Source organism: Bombus terrestris, chromosome 14, assembly GCF_910591885.1.
Source record: "Bombus terrestris chromosome 14, iyBomTerr1.2, whole genome shotgun sequence".
Lineage (NCBI taxonomy): Eukaryota > Metazoa > Arthropoda > Insecta > Hymenoptera > Apidae > Bombus > Bombus terrestris.
The window spans coordinates 10,702,710-10,722,150 of NC_063282.1; the positions used below are offsets into that span (position 1 = coordinate 10,702,710).

At 27.7% G+C, this 19,441-nt stretch overlaps 5 protein-coding genes across 8 annotated transcripts in view; 1 reads left to right on the forward strand and 4 right to left on the reverse strand.

Moving 5' to 3' along the window:
- Nucleotides 1-114: 114 nt before the first annotated feature.
- LOC100650385 (outer dense fiber protein 3-like) lies at nucleotides 115-2,587 on the reverse strand. The gene is made up of 4 exons (XM_003402748.3): nucleotides 2,352-2,587; nucleotides 2,016-2,210; nucleotides 1,515-1,665; nucleotides 115-481 (listed from the first exon to the last, which is right to left on the reverse strand). Exons 1-4 carry the CDS (start codon nucleotides 2,437-2,439, stop codon nucleotides 235-237), a joined length of 681 nt encoding a protein of 226 aa, XP_003402796.1. The 5' UTR covers nucleotides 2,440-2,587; the 3' UTR covers nucleotides 115-234.
- A 668-nt stretch (nucleotides 2,588-3,255) lies between these two features.
- On the reverse strand, nucleotides 3,256-5,814 carry LOC100650262 (outer dense fiber protein 3). The gene is made up of 4 exons (XM_003402747.4): nucleotides 5,266-5,814; nucleotides 4,676-4,888; nucleotides 4,194-4,398; nucleotides 3,256-3,637 (listed from the first exon to the last, which is right to left on the reverse strand). Exons 1-4 carry the CDS (start codon nucleotides 5,312-5,314, stop codon nucleotides 3,379-3,381), a joined length of 726 nt encoding a protein of 241 aa, XP_003402795.2. The 5' UTR covers nucleotides 5,315-5,814; the 3' UTR covers nucleotides 3,256-3,378.
- Nucleotides 5,815-5,952: 138 nt separating this feature from the next.
- Nucleotides 5,953-7,314, reverse strand: LOC100650830 (histone deacetylase complex subunit SAP18). 2 transcript variants are annotated; one of them, XM_012319131.3, is made up of 5 exons: nucleotides 6,931-7,314; nucleotides 6,764-6,825; nucleotides 6,514-6,620; nucleotides 6,195-6,389; nucleotides 5,953-6,124 (listed from the first exon to the last, which is right to left on the reverse strand). In XM_012319131.3, the coding sequence occupies exons 2-5, from the start codon at nucleotides 6,812-6,814 to the stop codon at nucleotides 6,037-6,039; spliced, it is 441 nt and encodes a 146-aa protein (XP_012174521.1). In that variant the 5' UTR covers nucleotides 6,815-6,825; nucleotides 6,931-7,314; the 3' UTR covers nucleotides 5,953-6,036. The 2 variants fall into 2 exon arrangements, with proteins under 2 accessions (XP_012174521.1, XP_012174520.1); XM_012319130.3 differs by having other exon boundaries at nucleotides 6,764-7,009.
- Nucleotides 7,315-7,464: 150 nt separating this feature from the next.
- Nucleotides 7,465-8,842, reverse strand: LOC100650709 (uncharacterized protein C9orf85 homolog). Of its 2 annotated transcripts, XM_012319132.3 has the most exons (3): nucleotides 8,698-8,842; nucleotides 7,885-8,402; nucleotides 7,465-7,783 (listed from the first exon to the last, which is right to left on the reverse strand). In XM_012319132.3, exons 2-3 carry the CDS (start codon nucleotides 8,318-8,320, stop codon nucleotides 7,584-7,586), a joined length of 636 nt encoding a protein of 211 aa, XP_012174522.2. In that variant the 5' UTR covers nucleotides 8,321-8,402; nucleotides 8,698-8,842; the 3' UTR covers nucleotides 7,465-7,583. The 2 variants fall into 2 exon arrangements, with proteins under 2 accessions (XP_012174522.2, XP_048268107.1); XM_048412150.1 differs by having other exon boundaries at nucleotides 7,885-8,803.
- A 14-nt stretch (nucleotides 8,843-8,856) lies between these two features.
- LOC100650586 (KICSTOR complex protein SZT2) overlaps nucleotides 8,857-19,441 on the forward strand; it is a 29,891-nt gene continuing 19,306 nt past the window's right edge. Inside the window, exons 1-11 of one of the 2 annotated variants that reach the window (XM_003402749.4) lie at nucleotides 8,857-9,075; nucleotides 9,822-10,059; nucleotides 12,354-12,671; nucleotides 13,887-13,964; nucleotides 14,353-14,758; nucleotides 15,875-16,095; nucleotides 16,679-17,063; nucleotides 17,180-17,429; nucleotides 17,625-18,365; nucleotides 18,517-18,716; nucleotides 19,050-19,213. In XM_003402749.4, the coding sequence (XP_003402797.2) occupies nucleotides 10,030-10,059; nucleotides 12,354-12,671; nucleotides 13,887-13,964; nucleotides 14,353-14,758; nucleotides 15,875-16,095; nucleotides 16,679-17,063; nucleotides 17,180-17,429; nucleotides 17,625-18,365; nucleotides 18,517-18,716; nucleotides 19,050-19,213 (2,793 nt within the window). In that variant the 5' untranslated portion in view covers nucleotides 8,857-9,075; nucleotides 9,822-10,029. Of the gene's footprint in view, nucleotides 9,076-9,821; nucleotides 10,060-12,353; nucleotides 12,672-13,886; nucleotides 13,965-14,352; nucleotides 14,759-15,874; nucleotides 16,096-16,678; nucleotides 17,064-17,179; nucleotides 17,430-17,624; nucleotides 18,366-18,516; nucleotides 18,717-19,049; nucleotides 19,214-19,441 lie in introns of those variants that run through there. The other variant, XM_048412149.1, reaches the window with a different exon arrangement.

Sequence of the window (19,441 nt, forward strand, 5' to 3'; positions counted from 1 at the left end):
CAAAGTCTACTTTTGCTCGATTAAACAATATATTACGTCTGTGTCGTTCGCTAATTAACGTCTTATCTCTACACATTTCAATTCAATATGTATGAAATATATGTGATTTGATATGTGTATATATGATATTTTATTATTGCTTTTTAGAGCCGATTTGAAATAAGAAATTCATAGATTCTATTTTTATATTTTATACGTAAATGTTTACACTTTTTATTTACAGTTGCCAAAATTTTAACATTGATCATCGCATTCAACGATATAAGGAGGAGAACACTCGCTGTGTTTGATTCCAAAAGAAAACATGGGCTGTAGTTTAGGAGGTTTCGGATTGTATTTCGGACCCGGAGAACGACAAATTATTTTTTCGTCTCTTCTGAAAGTTACGCTATACATTGGAGATCTTTGGGCAACTAATGCATCATTGTAAAGTTTGGGACCTGGTGTAGGATCACGTCTTAAAGCAGCTAAACGTTCTCCTCTAAAAATCATGTAACAAATTTTAATTTTGATAAGATAAAAGTTAATTAGAACTATTTTTTTAAATACGGAAACTTCCGATAATTGTCAGAAATTCGGGACCCAAGTATTGCAATTATAGAGAGGTAAAAACGATTCTATTTTTCAAAAATGAGATGTTAGATGTACTGAACGTAGAAAAAGACAACATGGCTGAAAGAAAAAGAGGGGCCAAGAGTAGAAGCGTTCAGAAAACATTGGAGGCTTGCGATAATCTGAGATTTCTAACTCAAAAATCAAAATTTTTTATTTTTGATTTGTGATCAACGAAATTATGTAATGAAACTTTTATCAATATACTTATTACAACTTTCTATTCAGAATGACTCCAAACACGATATAATTCTGGATATATTTGTTTACTTAATAAATGACAATTTTTCTTTGTATTATAATGTATAAACATAGTGCATTTTTAAAAGTAAACGAATATAAATTAGGCAGATTGTACATATTTTGCTTTCGTAAAATTTATGATTGGACTAGACCACGTGTAGCCGAAGAAAATGTTTACGAGAATAGGTAATTCACTCGATGGACGATGGCTGGAGACTCGAAGTCATGTAAATATCGAGTATCATTCAGATTAGATCAAATTTAAATTCAATACAAGTTTAGATCATTGTTGTTAATAGATCTGACCACCGAATGGGAAAAACAAAACTCCCTTCTGATGTGTATAAGAAAACATGAAGTTCGAATGCCTAAAACGGTTGCCTAACTTTCATCATCCTCGGCTGTCGGGAGAGAAAACGCAAACAGATGAACATACCACAAATCGACCACAAATGGATCAACGATTCGTAGGATAAATCGAAAGGCTGTAAAAATTATGGCGGAGAAAAATAATACTTTGCTATGCTTATTTTCATTCCCATCACATTCAGATCCTTATATATTTTAGCGGTGTTGTGTCGGTATTATATTTGAGCCATAATAATCTTTATATTGACGAATGTCTCAAGGATTACTGATGCGTAACAAGAAGTACTTACATAAAAAAAGCTGGACCTGGTATAGGAAATTTTACACTATAAGGACCTGGTGAAAAAGAACATTTTCTCTGTTTAGTTCTGGATTTTAGTGTAAAAGATGGACCTTTTGGAGATGGTAATAGATATTTTGGGCCAGGCGTACAAGAAGTATCTGCGAAAAAGAGAAAATAAGAATATTATATAATCAATTGATTTGATATTTTGTATTCGAGTCAAATGTTAATAATCTTGTAAATACGTTATACAGATTACATCAAATTTTTATTAAAAATTATTACGGAATATGTAATGTAATGTAATTACGTAGTTAAAAAGATAACGGAAGTAATAGAATAATATAACATTTTTAAGATATTGAGGTTGTTTTTATAATAGAAATGTTATAATCAATCCATTAGATATAAGATACTGACTGGAATTAAATACGTATATCTGTAATGAATGTGTAATTCACGAAATGATTCGTGCGTAATTCAAAGAATATAAGAATAAGTAGAATACCGAAAGTCTTTCCAACTAATCCAAATGAAAAACCACCGCGTATGGGCTTGTCTAATAAATATTTCGGTCCTGGTCCTTCACATAATCGTAAACTAGGATATTTGTTGCCAAATGTATATGCTGGATTTCGGTACCTCGAAAGGCAATGCTCTTGATAACCCACGAGAGTTTTTAGTGGATATTTTGGACCCGGACCTGAAATATAACATTTTTAAAACTAACTTTACATAAGATTAAATTTAATTGCATATGTATACATATAAACAATTTATATTTAATATTCGAGAAATGTTTGTTCATCTGCGATGTATAATGCAATGACATTTAATTATTTACTTCTAAAACCGCATATAAGACTCCCTATTTTTTTATGTGGTTTAGTTTGTGTTTGTGTATCTGGTTGTGTGCCTGATTTTGATGGCATTTTTATACTTGATAATTTACATTTCCACAAAAATTTAAATTAGATAAAAATTTTGGGTGATATTATTTCAGTCTGCTCATTTTAAATATAAACAGTTGCTTAAGAGTTGTGTATGTGTGTTATGATTAGATTGCAAATTTTTATGCTTTTATGAGAAATTTCAAGGCGCAAAAGTGCACAGAATGCACATAAAATGTAAAAATATATAAAATATATAAAGTAGAATATGTACCATGATCGTACGACTGTGGCATGTATGTATACTTACGTACAACGAACCAGGCGCGAAATCAGAGAGCTATAGGAGATTAAAACTTTTGAAATCATTCAAAATCGCCACGTTAGGTACAAACAGAAGCAAGCATCAATGATTTCATAGAATTCGAATAAAATTGCACTTGATAAATATAAACCTGAACTAAAGTTTAGAATAATAGTTTTGAAAAAAAAAGTTATTAATTCAATCTATTTTCATAAAAATTTGTACACTCTTCAAAAAGATTTGGTATAACAAATTTGTAAATATACATTTGTACATATAAAATATTTTTTTTACTTGAAAACACGATTAAAAACTGGATGATTTTAATCAAATCTGACAAAGCCGCAATCATATTGTATAAAGACTGCAAAATTATATCTATTAATTCCTATCATTACTCATTTTTACAAAAATTAAATGATTATAAAGAAAAATAGATATTTTATTAATATTGTATAGTGCTTACAATCCAAATGTAGAATATCCTTATTTTAATAATGTAAGATATGATTTTTGATAAGTTGGAAGACTTTCTATATAACTCAACGAAACAATTTGAATTAGCACAATATAAACATTTATTTTAAATATATATATAAAACAAGTTACATTAACTTGACATCACAAGCATGTAAAGTACTATATACAAAATTATGTTAATTTACAAAATTAACATATCAATCTTCATCCAAGCCTGTGATAGGTAAACCAGCACATTCACTATGTCTTATACCAAAAGAATACATAGGAGGACGTCTTCCAGTATCATATTGAGGATAATATTGTGGTCCTGGACTTTTATCTATATCTGGTAATCCAGTCCTCCATTTTAAGCTGTATGCTGGAGAACTACGTTTTGTAAGATTGGCATCTATATTGCTGTAAGCTGCTGGACCAGGACCAATATCTTCTTCTCTAAGTTTGTGAATCCCAGCACTGTAATAGTAAAATATATTAAGACATTTTATTATAATTATTTTTTGTATCTATAGACAATAGATCACACCTTATAAACTTCAATGGTTTCAAAATATGTTGTTGAGATCAATGCCCTAGATAATTTCATAATTTCTGAGTATAATTTCATACATAAGGAATTAATTGAATGTGTATTTTCTTGCGTGTACCTCATGCAGCATTAATACTATTTTTTTCAAAAATAGGAGCAATGAGATACACACGAAGATGCGTAAGAGTATTTACATGTTATTCTTAAATAACAATATCTTATTTACAGTTGTTATTGTTCTTTTGTTCACTCAAAGTCTCAAAACATTCACATATCATAAATATCAAAACATTAAAAATACTTTCACTTATATCTTTGAAATTAAAGCAGCAGAAATTATATAACTTTATGTATATGTGCATATGAAGTTACCCCAGTCGTGAAATAAATAAATTATTAAATTATCAAGATATAAATTTACTTCATCAATTCTATAAATCTAAACATAATTATTTAGTCTCAACTTCAAATTTACTTACGTACATAGAAAAAGCACCTTGAGCTGCTTTGTCAGGAATTTTTGGTCCTATAGTAGTTGGTAAGATATATGCACTTGGACCAGGTCCACTGTCATCTAGTTTTGTTCTACTCCTAGATTTAATAGTATAAGCAGGGGCTCTAATATTGTGATTCATTGGGGGACATAATTCTGGATAATGTGCTCCTGGTCCTGGTCCAAAATCACTCACTACATTTAAAAAATGGCTTTTTATAACAGATATTTACTTAAAATAAAAAGTAACTAAAAATTACTGTGTAGAAGATGTGTGGATGTGAAATGTAAAAAAGTCTGTCTAGCTTGAACTACCATATAATAAGTTAAATGAATTGGTTTTCACTTTCATTCATGAACTATTATGATTCCTGAATCATTTTTACTTAAAATTTCATGAATGTAACTTTTTATTATTTAATGAAGTATATTATCAATTACTTATTAAATGTGATGATATAAATATAGCTACCTTTAAATGGTTCTCGACCAACTATTGTATATGCGGGAGGATTATCTGCTCCATAAATCGTTAATTTTGAAACATTGTATTGTGGTCCAGGTCCAATACTTGATACGTGAAGTTTCGTTCGAGGTCTTATAGTATATGCTGGACCTCTTGGTCGAGATAGACAGTGACCTTCATATCCAACTAAGGTTTGCAGTTTATATATAGGAGCAGGACCTACACACACACAAACACACATATATATGTATTTTTATTATGTATAAAATTGGCAATGAGTAAATGTTTAAAAATTAATAAAGAATATTTTAAATATCTCTATAATTTTTTAATAGTATGAATTATTTGGTAAATAAAATAATGGCTGTAATAATTATTATAATATTAATTTCATTAATAAGAAATAAATTTTGTTTGTCAATATAACATAATAACATACATTAATAAACAAAGTAAAATGTGTTAAAATCATTAACATATGCCATAGTTATAAATAAATATCTGTTACAAAAAATATGAGAATTACAATTTTATTTTATTGAAATAAATATTAATGAAATACCATATCTTTATATCAAAATTCTATAAAATCTTACCTTTTATCATACAACTCAACAACTTTGGTTTATTTTCCTTATCCTCCATCTTTTATAATAAAGAACGTACAAAAAAAATAATAAAAAAATTACAACATAATACAATATGAAAATAAGAACTATTAATAATCTGAAATTTGAATAAAATTGACATAAGAACCACATTCAGAGCATTTATACTATTCAATTAAACATTATTATTATGAACTGTAATAAAGGAATTTCTTGCATATAAATACTAAACTTTATAAAAACTAAATAGTAAAGTATTTACTTTACTATTAATACATATTAATAAACATTCTATATTTTTTATGCAATAATAAATCCTATAACCTGACTTCAAATAACTTATAAATTACTTGTTTTCTTATCAAGATATGTTAGTCATCTTCAGTGTTTTAAGAAGAATGTTTAACATTTCTGTCGAATTTGGATAAAACATCAAATTTTACATAAAATGTATTATACGAAATAAGGTCCAAAATCAATAGTTACTGAGATAGTCTCAAATTAATAATTGAAAGAAATTGCATCATTGGACAGTAAAGAATCCTCATTGGCTTTATGAATTTGTACACCAGCACCAATGTAATCTGAACATTTGATGTGGAATAATCAATCACCAGATCATGACTTTCATGAAATGGGAAAAGTAAATGATATATTTATATAATGATATCATAGTTTCAGTATTATATATTATTTATTAATAGAAAACTAATAAATTGTTAACATAAGTTCCAGTAAATAAAATCTTTGTTACTTAAATTAGTATTGACGTAGTGCACCACGTCTAATTGCTGGTTGTCGATTTGGTGGTGTTATTGATATATCTAAATAATCACCAATTGTAAATCTGCAATTATAAAAATAAGTAAAATTATCCTGTTTATTTTAAAATTAACTTTAATTATAAAAATACATACCGTGCTTGAGCAAGTGTTTTATTATCATCTGCACCCTTTTGTCCTGAACAAGTAACACCGATTTCTCTCATGCGATATCCAGAATTTCGTAATTCTGGTGTTACTAATGAAAAATCAAAATATGTTCCTTTACTTCTAGCATCTGGATTTACTTCTTTAACTAAACCTGTAATCTCTCGTAAGGTTGCGTCCATCCTGGTTACATTGAATTAGTTTAAGAAGATTAGATTTGATATTTCTAAATGTCTTTAACCTTTTTACAAGTTATAATATATGAATGTATGTGTAATTTTAAATATTTGTAATAAAAATATTTTACCATGTATATATTTGTAATTCATTTGAGGGGACATTTCCCCTACTATATTCCATTATATTGTGATGTCTTCCTGTATTACAAAATACTCGGAGTAAAAGTGGACATGTCTAAAAGTTAAATATTATAAAAATTTATTAGGTATAAAATAAGTATATGTTCCAAAAAATATTAAATATATGAGTAATTTTTTCTAAATTTGGAAGAGTTAATTTTCAATCGATATTTCTTAAAAATTTTTGAGGTTACGTACTTTTTCTCTGTCTATGGGTTTCTCTGGTAATTGCTTTTCATCTACTACCATGGACTCTATTGCTGAGGTCATATTTATAATTATTATAAAAATTTAAGAATTGAAATACGATTAATAATTATTATGTTTATACTATCGCGAAGAAACAATAGACCGAAATTCAATACCTTTCTTGATGTATGTACACAAATGTTCTAACTACCGTTTACATGTGATGTTACGCTATCGTGTGAAATTGGTTTCATGTGTAGCGATATCGATATGCGAAATTTGAAATTGTTTGTTGTGCATACATGGAAGAAAATATTGCTTTTTTAGAATTACTTGATTTAATCAATCAATTTACTACACATCTAACAGTAGACTATCCATTTCCATAGACCCGGTTAGGTTATTTTTTCATTTCTTTAACTTGTATGGAATGACCATTTGAGGTCACATATGCATATATTTAATGTAATATTCGATAAGAGGATTAGGAAAGTATACTTTTCACAAACCAGTCGTGAAGGGGGTTGCATTCAAAATCATTATGGTAAATTTATTTCCAGCTACAGAATAAGAGATATATAAAGTAATTAAAAAATATCTTATCTCCATTCTGTGGATTATGCATCATTAAAGGAAGCAAAAGGAAAAGACAGTTATACAGAATGTTGCAAGGAAATAACAACAATAATAATAGTAATCATACTGTCAAATTGTTTAAAATGTCAAAATTTAATATCAGTTGCAAATATATTGCGCATTTTTATGATAATCATTATTGAATTCATTACTTCCTTTTTTTTTGATATACTAAAAACTACATTTTACTATTCTACATAGACGAATCTGAATCAGTATCATTATCAATATCCAAGTCATTATCATCATCTTCAATCATTAATGATTTTAATCTTAATAACAAATTTTCTTTGGATAATATTTCTTTTTTTATACAATTATCTTTTGGATGCTTTTCTTCATTTGTAGCTTCTTCCTTGTTTTCCTTGGTACATTTATTCTTGTTACTTGTAGCTAAAACATAGTATATGATTTGAAATTTAATTTTATACAGGTATGCAATATTATATAAAATTAATTTTGTATGTAATATATAATAATATTAATTAAAATACCATTTTTATTCATTGAACGTATGAATGTTCTACGTTTTCTTTCAGATAATCCTTTGAGCAGATTCTGTAATTCTATATCTAATTTATTAGTTTCTTCTTGTATATCAGGTTCTTCTTTAACAATGTTACTTTTATTGCCACATTTCGGACAAACTTTATATTGTATAGCACAAGGTATACAGATGTTGTGGTAAGCATGTTTTATTGCTTTCTGTTCGCATTTAATACATTTTGCAACTGCTTTTAATGGTTTATATTTTTTGTATTTAATTTTCCATTCAATTATCTGTTTACATCTTTCACATACATGTACAATTTGAATGCTATTAATATATTTTGTTTTATTTGATTTGTCATGTAAATCGTTTTTGAAAACAGTTTGATTCTGATACTTTTGTGGTCTTGATCGGTTAGTATTTCCTCTTTGTGTGCTCATATTTTTATTTATATTTAAACACTTACAACATTTTTATACAATATAGCAATTTATTAAAATATTTTTCAGGTTCTCTGTAATACTATAATTTTTTTATAATATTAATTATAAGGAATGTAAATATCTTAATTTATGTATTGCAATTGCATTATAATGTCAATGTTTCAGTCGTATAATTGGTATTAATTCAATTACAATTATTTATATATAAATTTCTATAATATAAAACTACTTTAAAATTTCTTTTAGGACTGAACTTCGTTTTAAGAAACGTAATATCATTAACTTTTTTATTTAGTTTTGTAGTCATTGATGTGTAGAATTCGAAAATGCAAGTTTTAAGATGCTGAATCCTCTAGTTCCAAAGTTATACGTACATAAAGTTGAGAATATTTAGCGTATTTGACAGGTTACTTTGACGCCATTGACTTCATAATTCATCCAAGGAATGGAGATGCTGATTATAGACAGAAGCACGTGGGTGGTGGCCATTTTGTAGCGGGATTTTGAATCGTGAGTATTGGGTTAGATTTGGGTTATTGTTATACTTTACTCTCTGGTCACCACGAGGATTGCGTCCACTAAGTTGAAGTCCACACCTTTTAATTTAATATAATCATGTCAGATTGTTTACAATTACATATCTGCATGCTTTAAAATCGTTTGTGCTGTCATCTAATAGTAACGTATAGAATTATTCATCTGTGATGATTGTCGGTGATAGGGTGATATAGTGGGTTACAATATGATAGTAGGTTAGTTTATTCTGTATTATCTTTCATTCTTTTCTAACCTAAAAGTAGTATGATGGGTTATACGAAATATACACATATACTATTATATCTAAAGCATTAACTTTCGATTTACAGTCTGCTATGTTATTTTATATACATATTTGTATATAACATAATTATTAAATATTTCATTTAAAAATATATTCAAAACACAAACTTTCACTTTTATTTGCAGTTTCTATTTAAGTTTTTATGACGTTTTATGTCTTTATCTTTAGTTTTCATAAAAGATTATTTTATTAACGTCATACAAATTAGAGTAAACTAAAGATATTAAATCATAGCTAATGATATAATCTTTTATTGACATATTTATGATGTTATACTATTCACTATATACAAGTCATAGATAATTTTGTAAATAAGCCTGAAATAATTATATTTGTTATATCATTGAATCTTTACATAGAGTTTAATCAATATAGTTTATATGCACCTTATTATTTATAAACAATTTGGTCACAATTCTGTCAATATTGCAATATGATATAGCGTATTTTTAAAGATGATACATTATGTTTTTGATTCGTGTAATATTATCTAATTTTAAACAGTTATTTCAATTCTAATTACATAGGTTATCCATAGTGATATTCACTAACATGGAACCAATAATAATACATAAAGTAATAATATTGTGAGCTTAACCGTAGTTCAACGTAATATAATTTTATGTTGTTATTATACTAATTTATTTAATTTTTGAGGTTTTATTTATTATTTTAAACATATAAACGAACATACAAATCAATGATTAGTAATGTAACCTTTGAACAGTTGTGAAAACAGTGGAAATTGTGATAATAGTGCATTAGTGTATTTGATTTTGTGAACATGAATTGTGTTACTCATTAGTGGAACGTATGGAGAAATTTATTTTTTCTACTAATAATGATTGATATGCAGTAAATAAAAATGAACATCATGCCTTCTACAAAAAATGAGGTAATTATGAAAAATTTATATTAGATATTGTCATAATACATAGCACCTTTTCCCATACTGATGGTTATTTTGTGTGTTTGATGATTAAAAAATATATAACTTTTAAACTTATATAAGTTTACACAAACATCAAATTCTACACAGTTAAACAAATAAATTATATGTATAGTATAATATGTATTATATAATATTAATTAAATATTAATTGAAATTAATATTTTATATTAATATTAATTAAATATTAATTGAAATTAATATTTTATTAATATATATCAATATTCAATATCTGCTTTACTTTCGTTTTCTTGAAAATGCAATTTTCAAATTAAAACTGAATAAATTAAAAATGATTAGTTAAAATGTGTACTTAATTAATACAAAAAGAATTTCTTATATATTGTTTGGTGAAAAGATAATATTAGGAATAAAAGGATTTATTTATGTAAAATCAAAAGTATATACTATCCAAATCAAAATGTTATTGATTGCAAATAGATTTAAAGATAACAATTTCAAATTTGATACTAAAGATGTTAGTTACTTACAAAAAATATATGTATAACATATAAATTATTTATATATGTGAAACGAAATTAAGAAATATTTTTACATAGTACAAATATTTTTTGAGAGCTAGTGGTGGAAGAAATTTTAAAAGTATTGATTTCTTAAAAACGATTTTTACATATTTTTGTAGATGTTAGGAGAACATGTACCTATGATTTTTTGTTAAGAAGTTGCGGCAGTTTAAATATCGACAATTTTGCGGTCAAGGGGTAGTAATCCTTTAATTTCGCATATCAGTGTATTATTTTAACTATTTTCTTAATGTCGTATTTAGAAAAAAAGTGTGATAGCAAGCTTATAATTTTTTAGAAGTATATTTTATTACTCGAAAGTAATACTAGATTACGTAATAAATTAGAATGCGACATTTGAAGTTCTTCGATTCTTCCGTGGCTATTTTATAATATAACAGATAATGGAAATATATGCATGCAGTATGGGACAGATAAAATATTATAAGCTGTTTTCTGTATCGGTATCAACGGTATAAACGGTATCAACTGTTTTCTCTGACGCGATTGCAGATATCAGCTTGAATTTTCAGTTGTTAAATGGTGCAGAGAGGCTAATATTTTAAAGTGTAAGATATTGTGCGAGTGAATTTTTTGGAGGAGGGAAAAGATGCAACTTCCATTTTTTTCAAATATGATGGCATGTTAATTTTTCAATATTCAGACAGATGTTATCAAATCTGGCAATTTTTATCTATGGCATATCTTTTTTTATTTTGTATAGTTAAGGAGTTATAGCGGAAAATACCCTATACAAAGATATATACGAAAGATATTAGAAGAAATATATTCAGTTTTGAAAATTATTTTTCAAATAGGTCATTTGATTTAACACCAGTTAGCTTTTTTTTATGGGGCTACATAAAGAAAAAAGTGATGGTAACGGTATCAACTGTGAAAAAGGATATGAAAAGAAGAATTCATACCGCATGTAAATCTATAACTCCAGCAATGTTATCAAATGTTCGTAAAGCTATTATCACAAGAATAAATGTGTGTTTGGAAGCGAATGGACAATTCTTCGAATATCTAATAAAATAATTTTCAAATAAATTTCAGTTGATAGTTTTCGACATTTTTACGGAACTCCCCGTAATGTATTTTCTGTTATAACTCCTTAACTAGTAAAATGCAAAATAAAAAAAAAATATGTCTTAAATAAGAGTTGTTAGGTTTGATAATATCTGTCCGAATATTGACAAATTAATCTGCCATCCTATTAAAAAAAATTGGGGTAACATTCTCTTTATTCTTAAGACACTCACTCCTACAATATCTTACATACAACGTCTTACATCCTAAAATGTTAGGTTTTCTGCACCATTTAATACTTGAAAATTTCAAGTTTATATCTGCAATGGTTTCGAAACAAACAGCTTGTTACACTCTCTACCCTGTATAGTAATAAAGAATATACAATATTATTTTTAATTTATTTAATAGTATGTAATATTATATATATTCAATATTATGTAATATTGTTTGCTTACTTAATTAATTAGCTTACTTAATTAATTGCTTACTTAATTAATTAGCAAATTTTAATTTATTTAATTAATAATAACCATTAATCGACTTCGTCTGTTGTTGATAATTGGCCATGAATCTGTTGTCTAAGATGGGTTCCACATCATCAAATATGTCACTGTGTTTGCATTAATCTCATTATTTGATCAAATTGATATTATATTGTACAAAGGAAATATTATATTACAGGAGAAAGTTATTTTGGAAGCAGATACTGTTTTTTTGTTAATGAAAAAAGGATTTCCTATATCTCGAAATGTAAGGGCTCAATGGATGTTAGAACATTTAGATACTGTGATAAGTATCCAATGTTCAAGTTTTAAAACGAGGGAAGCAGCAGAATTAGAAATTGTATCAGTGTTACCGAAAAATAAATCTGGATCATGGTCCCCTGAAACATGTTATCAGTATCTTTACAAAGTAACTTCTACAACTTCAGTAATATTTCTGGCGCATAAGTACAGGATGGTTTTTAATTTGGACTTGAGTCCATCACTCGCAACTGTGGTAAGTATGTAGTTCTAAATTCAGTAAAATAATTAAGATAAAGAATAAAGTATTATATTTTTCTATATTTGTACTAACAATAAAAGGTTATAACTTGGACGTGAATTTATGCAATTAAATTGGCGTTAAAGAGTAAAATGTAAGAGTAGAGTCGCCATACACATTTACAAACACACTAATTATTAAAGTTTCTTAATGATTTTATTTAGCGACATAGTTAATCGGTTGTTAATAATATATTAACATCTTTACTCCTCTTTTTCTCTGCCACAACATCTTTCTTTTTAATATTAATAAGTAAATTTAATAACGTTACTATTGCCATAGTACCTTTCGTAATATATAGGATTCAGTTTAGAAACTAATTTAGCATACAAAATTAATAATAGGAGCTCATATAGGGTGCTAATGAATTTGTGGACACTTTTGAAGGATCAGGACCAAAGGAAAGTTGATATGCAAAAATATCGGTTGAAGATTATTTTTTCAAGTTGTAAATAATTCAATTTTCGCTAGGAATCCCTTCTCAAACACAACTCGCCTTACGCTGTTATACAGATTCTACGAACTCATCACAGTGTCATTTACCTAGCAGAGAGTTGCGGAACGAAAAACTTCCAAAACTATATATTATTTTAGATACGCTATTGATTATATCGAAATGTAAATGCAATGCAATATATAAAGATAGGTGTATTGTTATAAAAAACTTTTTATTGTGCAAAGTAATAAAATTTGATGCTTAATAAAGTTTACATACTGTGGGAAATTCGGCGTTGTACAATGATTGTTTAAAATAGGTAAATTGCTGCATTATAGTCGATCTCTCTACTCACTGATAGGGATTAGCTGTGTACATAGATTAATGATACTGTGGAGCATCTGACAAACATTTCTTTCTCGGTCACACTCAATATTTCTTACTCTGATCTTTGCACGAATAAAACCTGGTTGACGCTATATATCATACGAATAGTACTTAAATAATATAAAATAATACTAAAAGTACTTAAATATTTGCTACTTAACCGATGATCACAAGGGATAGTTGTAATTCCATTTTCACTTCGATCATATACTGACACTATATATATCTAAAAAAAAAAAAAACGTATATGTATTATAATCTGTAAAAATTCTTAAATTAAAAATATATTTATTAAAATATTTATATAATATAAAAAGTCTTTTCTCGTATATTTATTGTTATTATAGGATATACAACATGGTGAAATAGTCATAGATGAAGTATATATGGCTACTAAACATTTCTTGGAAAGCATTATTAGACCTGTAAGTAATAATTTATCATTTGAAACTCATATAATATCGTGAAATGTGTACTACTTATACCGTGCAGTGAATTCAAACTTTCGACCAACAACAGATATACCTTACGCGTAATAGTTATCAACCAAATTTAAAAAGTGCATATAAGATTATACATGTTTAAAACATCTTATGGTCAAACCGAGTTTTGATCGAACCTCAAAATTTTTATATAGAATCTCTTTAAGAACAATTGTCATAATTTATATATTATGTATTTAATGTACTTTGTGTCATTTTTCCGTTGAAACTATCTCACAAAAGGTATACCTATAATTTAAAAAATTAAGAACAAATGAATGTTCTATATGAATATAAAATTATTGCACAAACGAGTTTAATATTGTTGTAGTTTACAATACCAGGAAGTAACAGAATAATGCAACCGGAGATATATGTAACCATAATAGCCCATACACCCTTTTTTACAAGCCCTGCGCAGCAAGTGTTAGTACAAGGTTGGCTTGTAACTTTGGATAACGTTAAACAGCTTACAAATTTCATAGAAAACCAACTTCATGTATTAGAAGAAAAAGTGGCATGTGTTACCGCTGTAGCTAGTCAACAATTGGAAAATTTAAAAGCTGAAAACGAACGTTTAGTCGGAGGTCTTTTTGAAGAGAACAATACTTGTCTAAATAAAAATAATAATACTTGTGTTACCAATACTTCGATAATTTCCCCGGAATCAAGCTTTATCAATATGTTGAGATATGGAATGTTAGCACTTACTCTGCTACCGGAACATAGTTGTGCACGTAAGTATTATGAATATACATATGTATTAACACATATTGGAATAGGGAAAAAGAATATATGTATGAACAGAAATATAAATATATAGAAGAAATATGATTCTTGTATTTATAGAAATGTAGGATATTTTTCGAATTCTTATTTTGGTAAACGATACTACTATTGAATTTCATAATATTATGTACATTGTTTTTGTCAATAAAATAAATTACAGACTATATGATATACTACTATGTGCATTGTTTTTTTAAATGTTCTATAAAGAACAATAATTAAAATAAAAATATAAGAAAATTCATTTAAATCCATTCAGATATATCCGCGTAAATTTTCCGAAGTAATTTTCCGAATAATTTTTCGAATTGATCCAATTAATTCATAGATTGATCGGTTGTGACATTTAAGTATGTATATTGTATAAGGACTCTATTGTAATTCATTTGGTTGAAAATCTACTGAACTTTTTGTGTTATGAATTTTTAAGACCTCATATCGTGCTTTGTACTAGATTCTCAGTACGTTGTAATTCTACAATAAGCACAGAGATCCTGTATAATTCGGGGGTGGACGACGTAGTGCAGTGATTTAGATGATATTGTAGGAAATTTAAATAACTTGGAGAATATATTGCTCAAAAAAGTTCGTGATTTTTCAAATACATCTTTATCCAAATATCTATTTGTCCACATATACGTAATTGTCTATGAGTTCGTTTGGCCCTCGATTCAAGAAGAATAAGATTACGATATATCAATTGCTATTAAACTAGAAATTTTATACACAGAAAAGTTGTTTAACATATTTAAGTTCGCAACATTACAATGTGTATATCTGTAGTTAATTCCCAATTAACACTAATGCTAAATTAGTATCTTTCATCTGACACAACAAAAATAATGCCCTGGGTCAGAAATAATAGCTATTTGCTATTGTTTTTGACAACAGTTACAAATAATTTTTAGGTGCAAAGATTCATTACGACTATTTTGTTAATTTTGAAGTATAAAATATTACTTTAAATATTGTGACACTGTTTCAGAATTCGTAATAATATCGTAATATAATAATAAAAAGATTTTTATTACTAAAATTAATTAGAATGGTACTGAATTTTTTAGATATGATAATTGTGTCGGATGGTATAGTAGGAAATACCGATGTTCATGTCTTAGATTCTGTTATACAACAGTTACGTGCAACAACAATTGCATGCAGCTTTCTACATGTTGGAAGTACATATCATCCACATTCTGCTGATGGTTTAGTCCCCTATCAAGATTTATTACATTTCATTGCAAGAGCTACATTGGGTACTTACATGTCTTTTATTCCATATCGTGTACGTAATATTTCGTTACGTTATTTTTATATTTAAATACTAAAGATATTAAATATTGCATTATTATTAATCTCTTTCATAGAAGTAAAAATTACTAAATATTCTTTACTTCTTATTCGAAATTGTTAATGGTATATTGTTATTATATATTATTTAGTATATATCAGTAAACGCTATGTACTTGCAAATATTTCCTGATCTATCTTGATAAAAACTAATGGTTTAACTTGAAAATTTTATTTATATTAATTTTCAACACATACAATATATCTTAGTTCTGTACACCTACAATTCGAAACGTTCGTTCAGGTTCAGATGGAAAAATCTATATATCCTAGATTTTGTAGTTGAAATATTTGAATTTATATCGAGACAATTTTACACAATATGTGTATTTTAAATAAAAAATGTGCTATATTATTGAACTTGCGAGCTTTTGAAGAATATTTTGTTATAATTTTACAGATAACACATATGTATGTGTGCATATTTATATTTAATTTGTAGTAATTAAGGACACATACACATTTATATATACATATAACGTATAATATATATTTTATAAATTAATTAACTTTTACAGGTAGATTTAAACGGAACCGAAATGAATATTTATCACAAAAACTTCTTATGTTGGCAATTATATCGCGAAGTATGTTGTAACATTGTACCAGATTATTCAAATTGGCATTCTAAGAATTTATTATTTTATGGAGAAAAATCGACACAACTTTTACAAAAGAAACAAATTGAAGATAAAGTGACATGTACATTAAGTAGTTTATTGTGTTGTCGTCTCCGCGAGGGATATTTAATAAAACGTGCCAATGTGAGAGACGAAGTACTTGAAATTTGCTTTGTATTATTGTGGAAGTCCAGTGTTTTATTAGAATATACAGTAACATGTCCTTGGTTAACAAAATCATTATCTACATCTAATACAATACAGTACACAATTACTACAGAAGGTAAATTAAAATAAAATATATTAATATTACTTTAGGACTTCTTGATCGTTTTCAAATATTCTACAAAACCAACTAAAAGTAAGACATTCTTTGTGTTAAAAGCAAATTTATTACAGCTCCTTATGAATTTTTACACGATATCACTTGTTTATCGAAAAAGCCATTGAAATCGCAATATCGACAAAGTGTTGTCAATCGATTTTGGGCAACTTTAACATCTTTAACAGAAGGTGACAGTATGCTTGCACACTTCAGTTGGAGTCCTGATTTTGGTTGGACTTGGTATAGTGTACCAGATACAATCAGAAGCGGCATGCCAGTTTTTTATTTATCGGCTTATCCTTCACCTAGTACGGTGCAACTTAGGTATGTTTGTGAATTGAATTTTGTATCTATGACTTTTAAGCGTGATTTTATGAGTTACTATTATAAATAAATAAATTTTAATAACTAAATAGATAAACACACGAATACTTGGCATTATTAAACTATGATACAATTTGAGTAAACGGAAGCTAAGTTCATTTAAGAAATTTATGCACGGAATATATTTATTTTTAGCGATGCTGCATGCCCACAATTCGGACAAATCTGGCAACCTGTAGTGTCTTTAAATCCTTTACAGTGGGCTCGTTGGATGCACACACAAAGAGTAACGTTAATTTTATCACATGATAGACCGTTGCCAAGGCATTTACATCAAGCAAATCAAAGTGGTCGTTTTCAATGTGTTCAAAGCCGCCAGGCAGCTGCTGTCCTTTATGCCATGTTAAAGAATTGGGCAACTTTTGTTCTCGTCGAAAATCATACATATGTACAATTTATTTATCGAGAAGCGGATAAACCTCCAGTTTCATTCTCGCTGATTCGTATTAATTGTAAAGCTCTCTGTGTCATTCTTAATATCGCATTCGCAGCTGGAACAGAAGGAGTTGTTCGACATAATGTTGTCGTCGATCTTTTAGATCGATTGTCTAAACTTACTTTACCAAATAGACCTACAGAACAAAAAGAAATACCTTCTTGCACCATTGTCCATAAATCTTTAGAGAAGATATTAATTAGATACGAGAGAATGCCAACTGATTTGAGTTTAATTGTATTCCCCGATGCGGCTCAGACTATTTCAACGAGACTTACACCAATGTTAGGTGGAACTTTGACGACTAGTTTGTCTAGATACTTATACCATAATCGATGGCTTTGGCATGTAAAACGACCATTCGTACAAACCATTCCTGGAATTGTATTACCACGATTGAATATAACTGCGATCGCAAGAATTCTTTCCACGATTACAAAGTAAGTACGTTATAATAATACTTCTTCTTGCTATTCTTCATAACAACGTATCTTATTTTGTTTTAAAGAAGTTTTACATTAACGTTATTGCTTTATTTTCAATTACATCAGTAAAGAAATAATTCAGAATATTATATATTTTTATTCGTAGAATGCGTTTGGCTGAGGGTTTCAGTTTCACATATTCAGCGGCGGGTATTATAAATATGGTTCTTGAAGTACAAATGCAAGGAGTTGGTGAAAATGATACATCATACCCGTGTATTATTCAATATATTTTATTTCCGCCACATATTATGTCAAATACAACATTAGAACGCGATAGTGCATCGGAAGAAGATACTGACGAAGGTAAAGATATTAATATTTGTAGAAATAATTATTATATTACATTATATTATTTTATAATATAAAGAAAATACTTGCGAATAATCAGTATATAATCAAAAAAGCAGTAACATTCCGTGTAAAACATTCTTTGTAAGATAGTTTTCTTCTACATTTACAAATACATTTTGTGTAAAAATGATCGATATACAGCAGATTGTTTCTCCATAAGCTTTTGAAATCTGTGCATTTTCGAAGCTTTATTATTTATCAGTATATCGATCACGAATGAAAATGCGTATAAATAGTTATTAGATAAAAAATGTTTCTTTGACAATAAATTTATATACATTTTAGGTACTGCAGATGGCGAAATAAGTGTAGAAGACGCTGAGAGTTCTGGCGATTTTCAAATTATTTCTGAGATTTGGATTGAACCGCAATGTGGTTTTTCTCAATTACCTGTACAGTCCACAGCAACATACATGCATCTTTTGCAATATCATGAGATTCCAGATGCAGTGAGTATATGTACTTTATTATGTATAATTAATCTTAGCATCTGACATCTTTGTCTCGAATAAGCCTAAAAAATTGGGCTGAGATCACCCGACTTTTTCAAACCTCGAATATTTACTGAAGTATGTATATGTTCTTGAATAGCTAAGTTAAGGTGAGTTTCTTTCTTATCTCTCTGTGTTTACAAATTGGAAAGTGAGACTTATAAACGCATCGCTTTACGAATATAC

Coding starts and splice junctions, on each gene's coding strand:
- LOC100650385 (XM_003402748.3), bottom strand. CDS start 2,439: ATGCCATCAAAATCAGGCACACAACCAGATACACAAACACAAACTAAA. Junction 2,211..2,351: donor TCTTATATGCGGTTTTAGAA/GTAAATAATTAA, acceptor GTTATATTTCAG/GTCCGGGTCCAAAATATCCA. Junction 1,666..2,015: donor ATTAGTTGGAAAGACTTTCG/GTATTCTACTTA, acceptor TCTTTTTCGCAG/ATACTTCTTGTACGCCTGGC.
- LOC100650262 (XM_003402747.4), bottom strand. CDS start 5,314: ATGGAGGATAAGGAAAATAAACCAAAGTTGTTGAGTTGTATGATAAAA. Junction 4,889..5,265: donor GTTGAGTTGTATGATAAAAG/GTAAGATTTTAT, acceptor GTGTGTGTGTAG/GTCCTGCTCCTATATATAAA. Junction 4,399..4,675: donor TGGTCGAGAACCATTTAAAG/GTAGCTATATTT, acceptor TTTTAAATGTAG/TGAGTGATTTTGGACCAGGA.
- LOC100650830 (XM_012319130.3), bottom strand. CDS start 6,835: ATGACCTCAGCAATAGAGTCCATGGTAGTAGATGAAAAGCAATTACCA. Junction 6,390..6,513: donor GAATTACAAATATATACATG/GTAAAATATTTT, acceptor CAATGTAACCAG/GATGGACGCAACCTTACGAG. Junction 6,125..6,194: donor AAAACACTTGCTCAAGCACG/GTATGTATTTTT, acceptor TTATAATTGCAG/ATTTACAATTGGTGATTATT.
- LOC100650709 (XM_012319132.3), bottom strand. CDS start 8,320: ATGAGCACACAAAGAGGAAATACTAACCGATCAAGACCACAAAAGTAT. Junction 7,784..7,884: donor ACGTTCAATGAATAAAAATG/GTATTTTAATTA, acceptor ACTATGTTTTAG/CTACAAGTAACAAGAATAAA.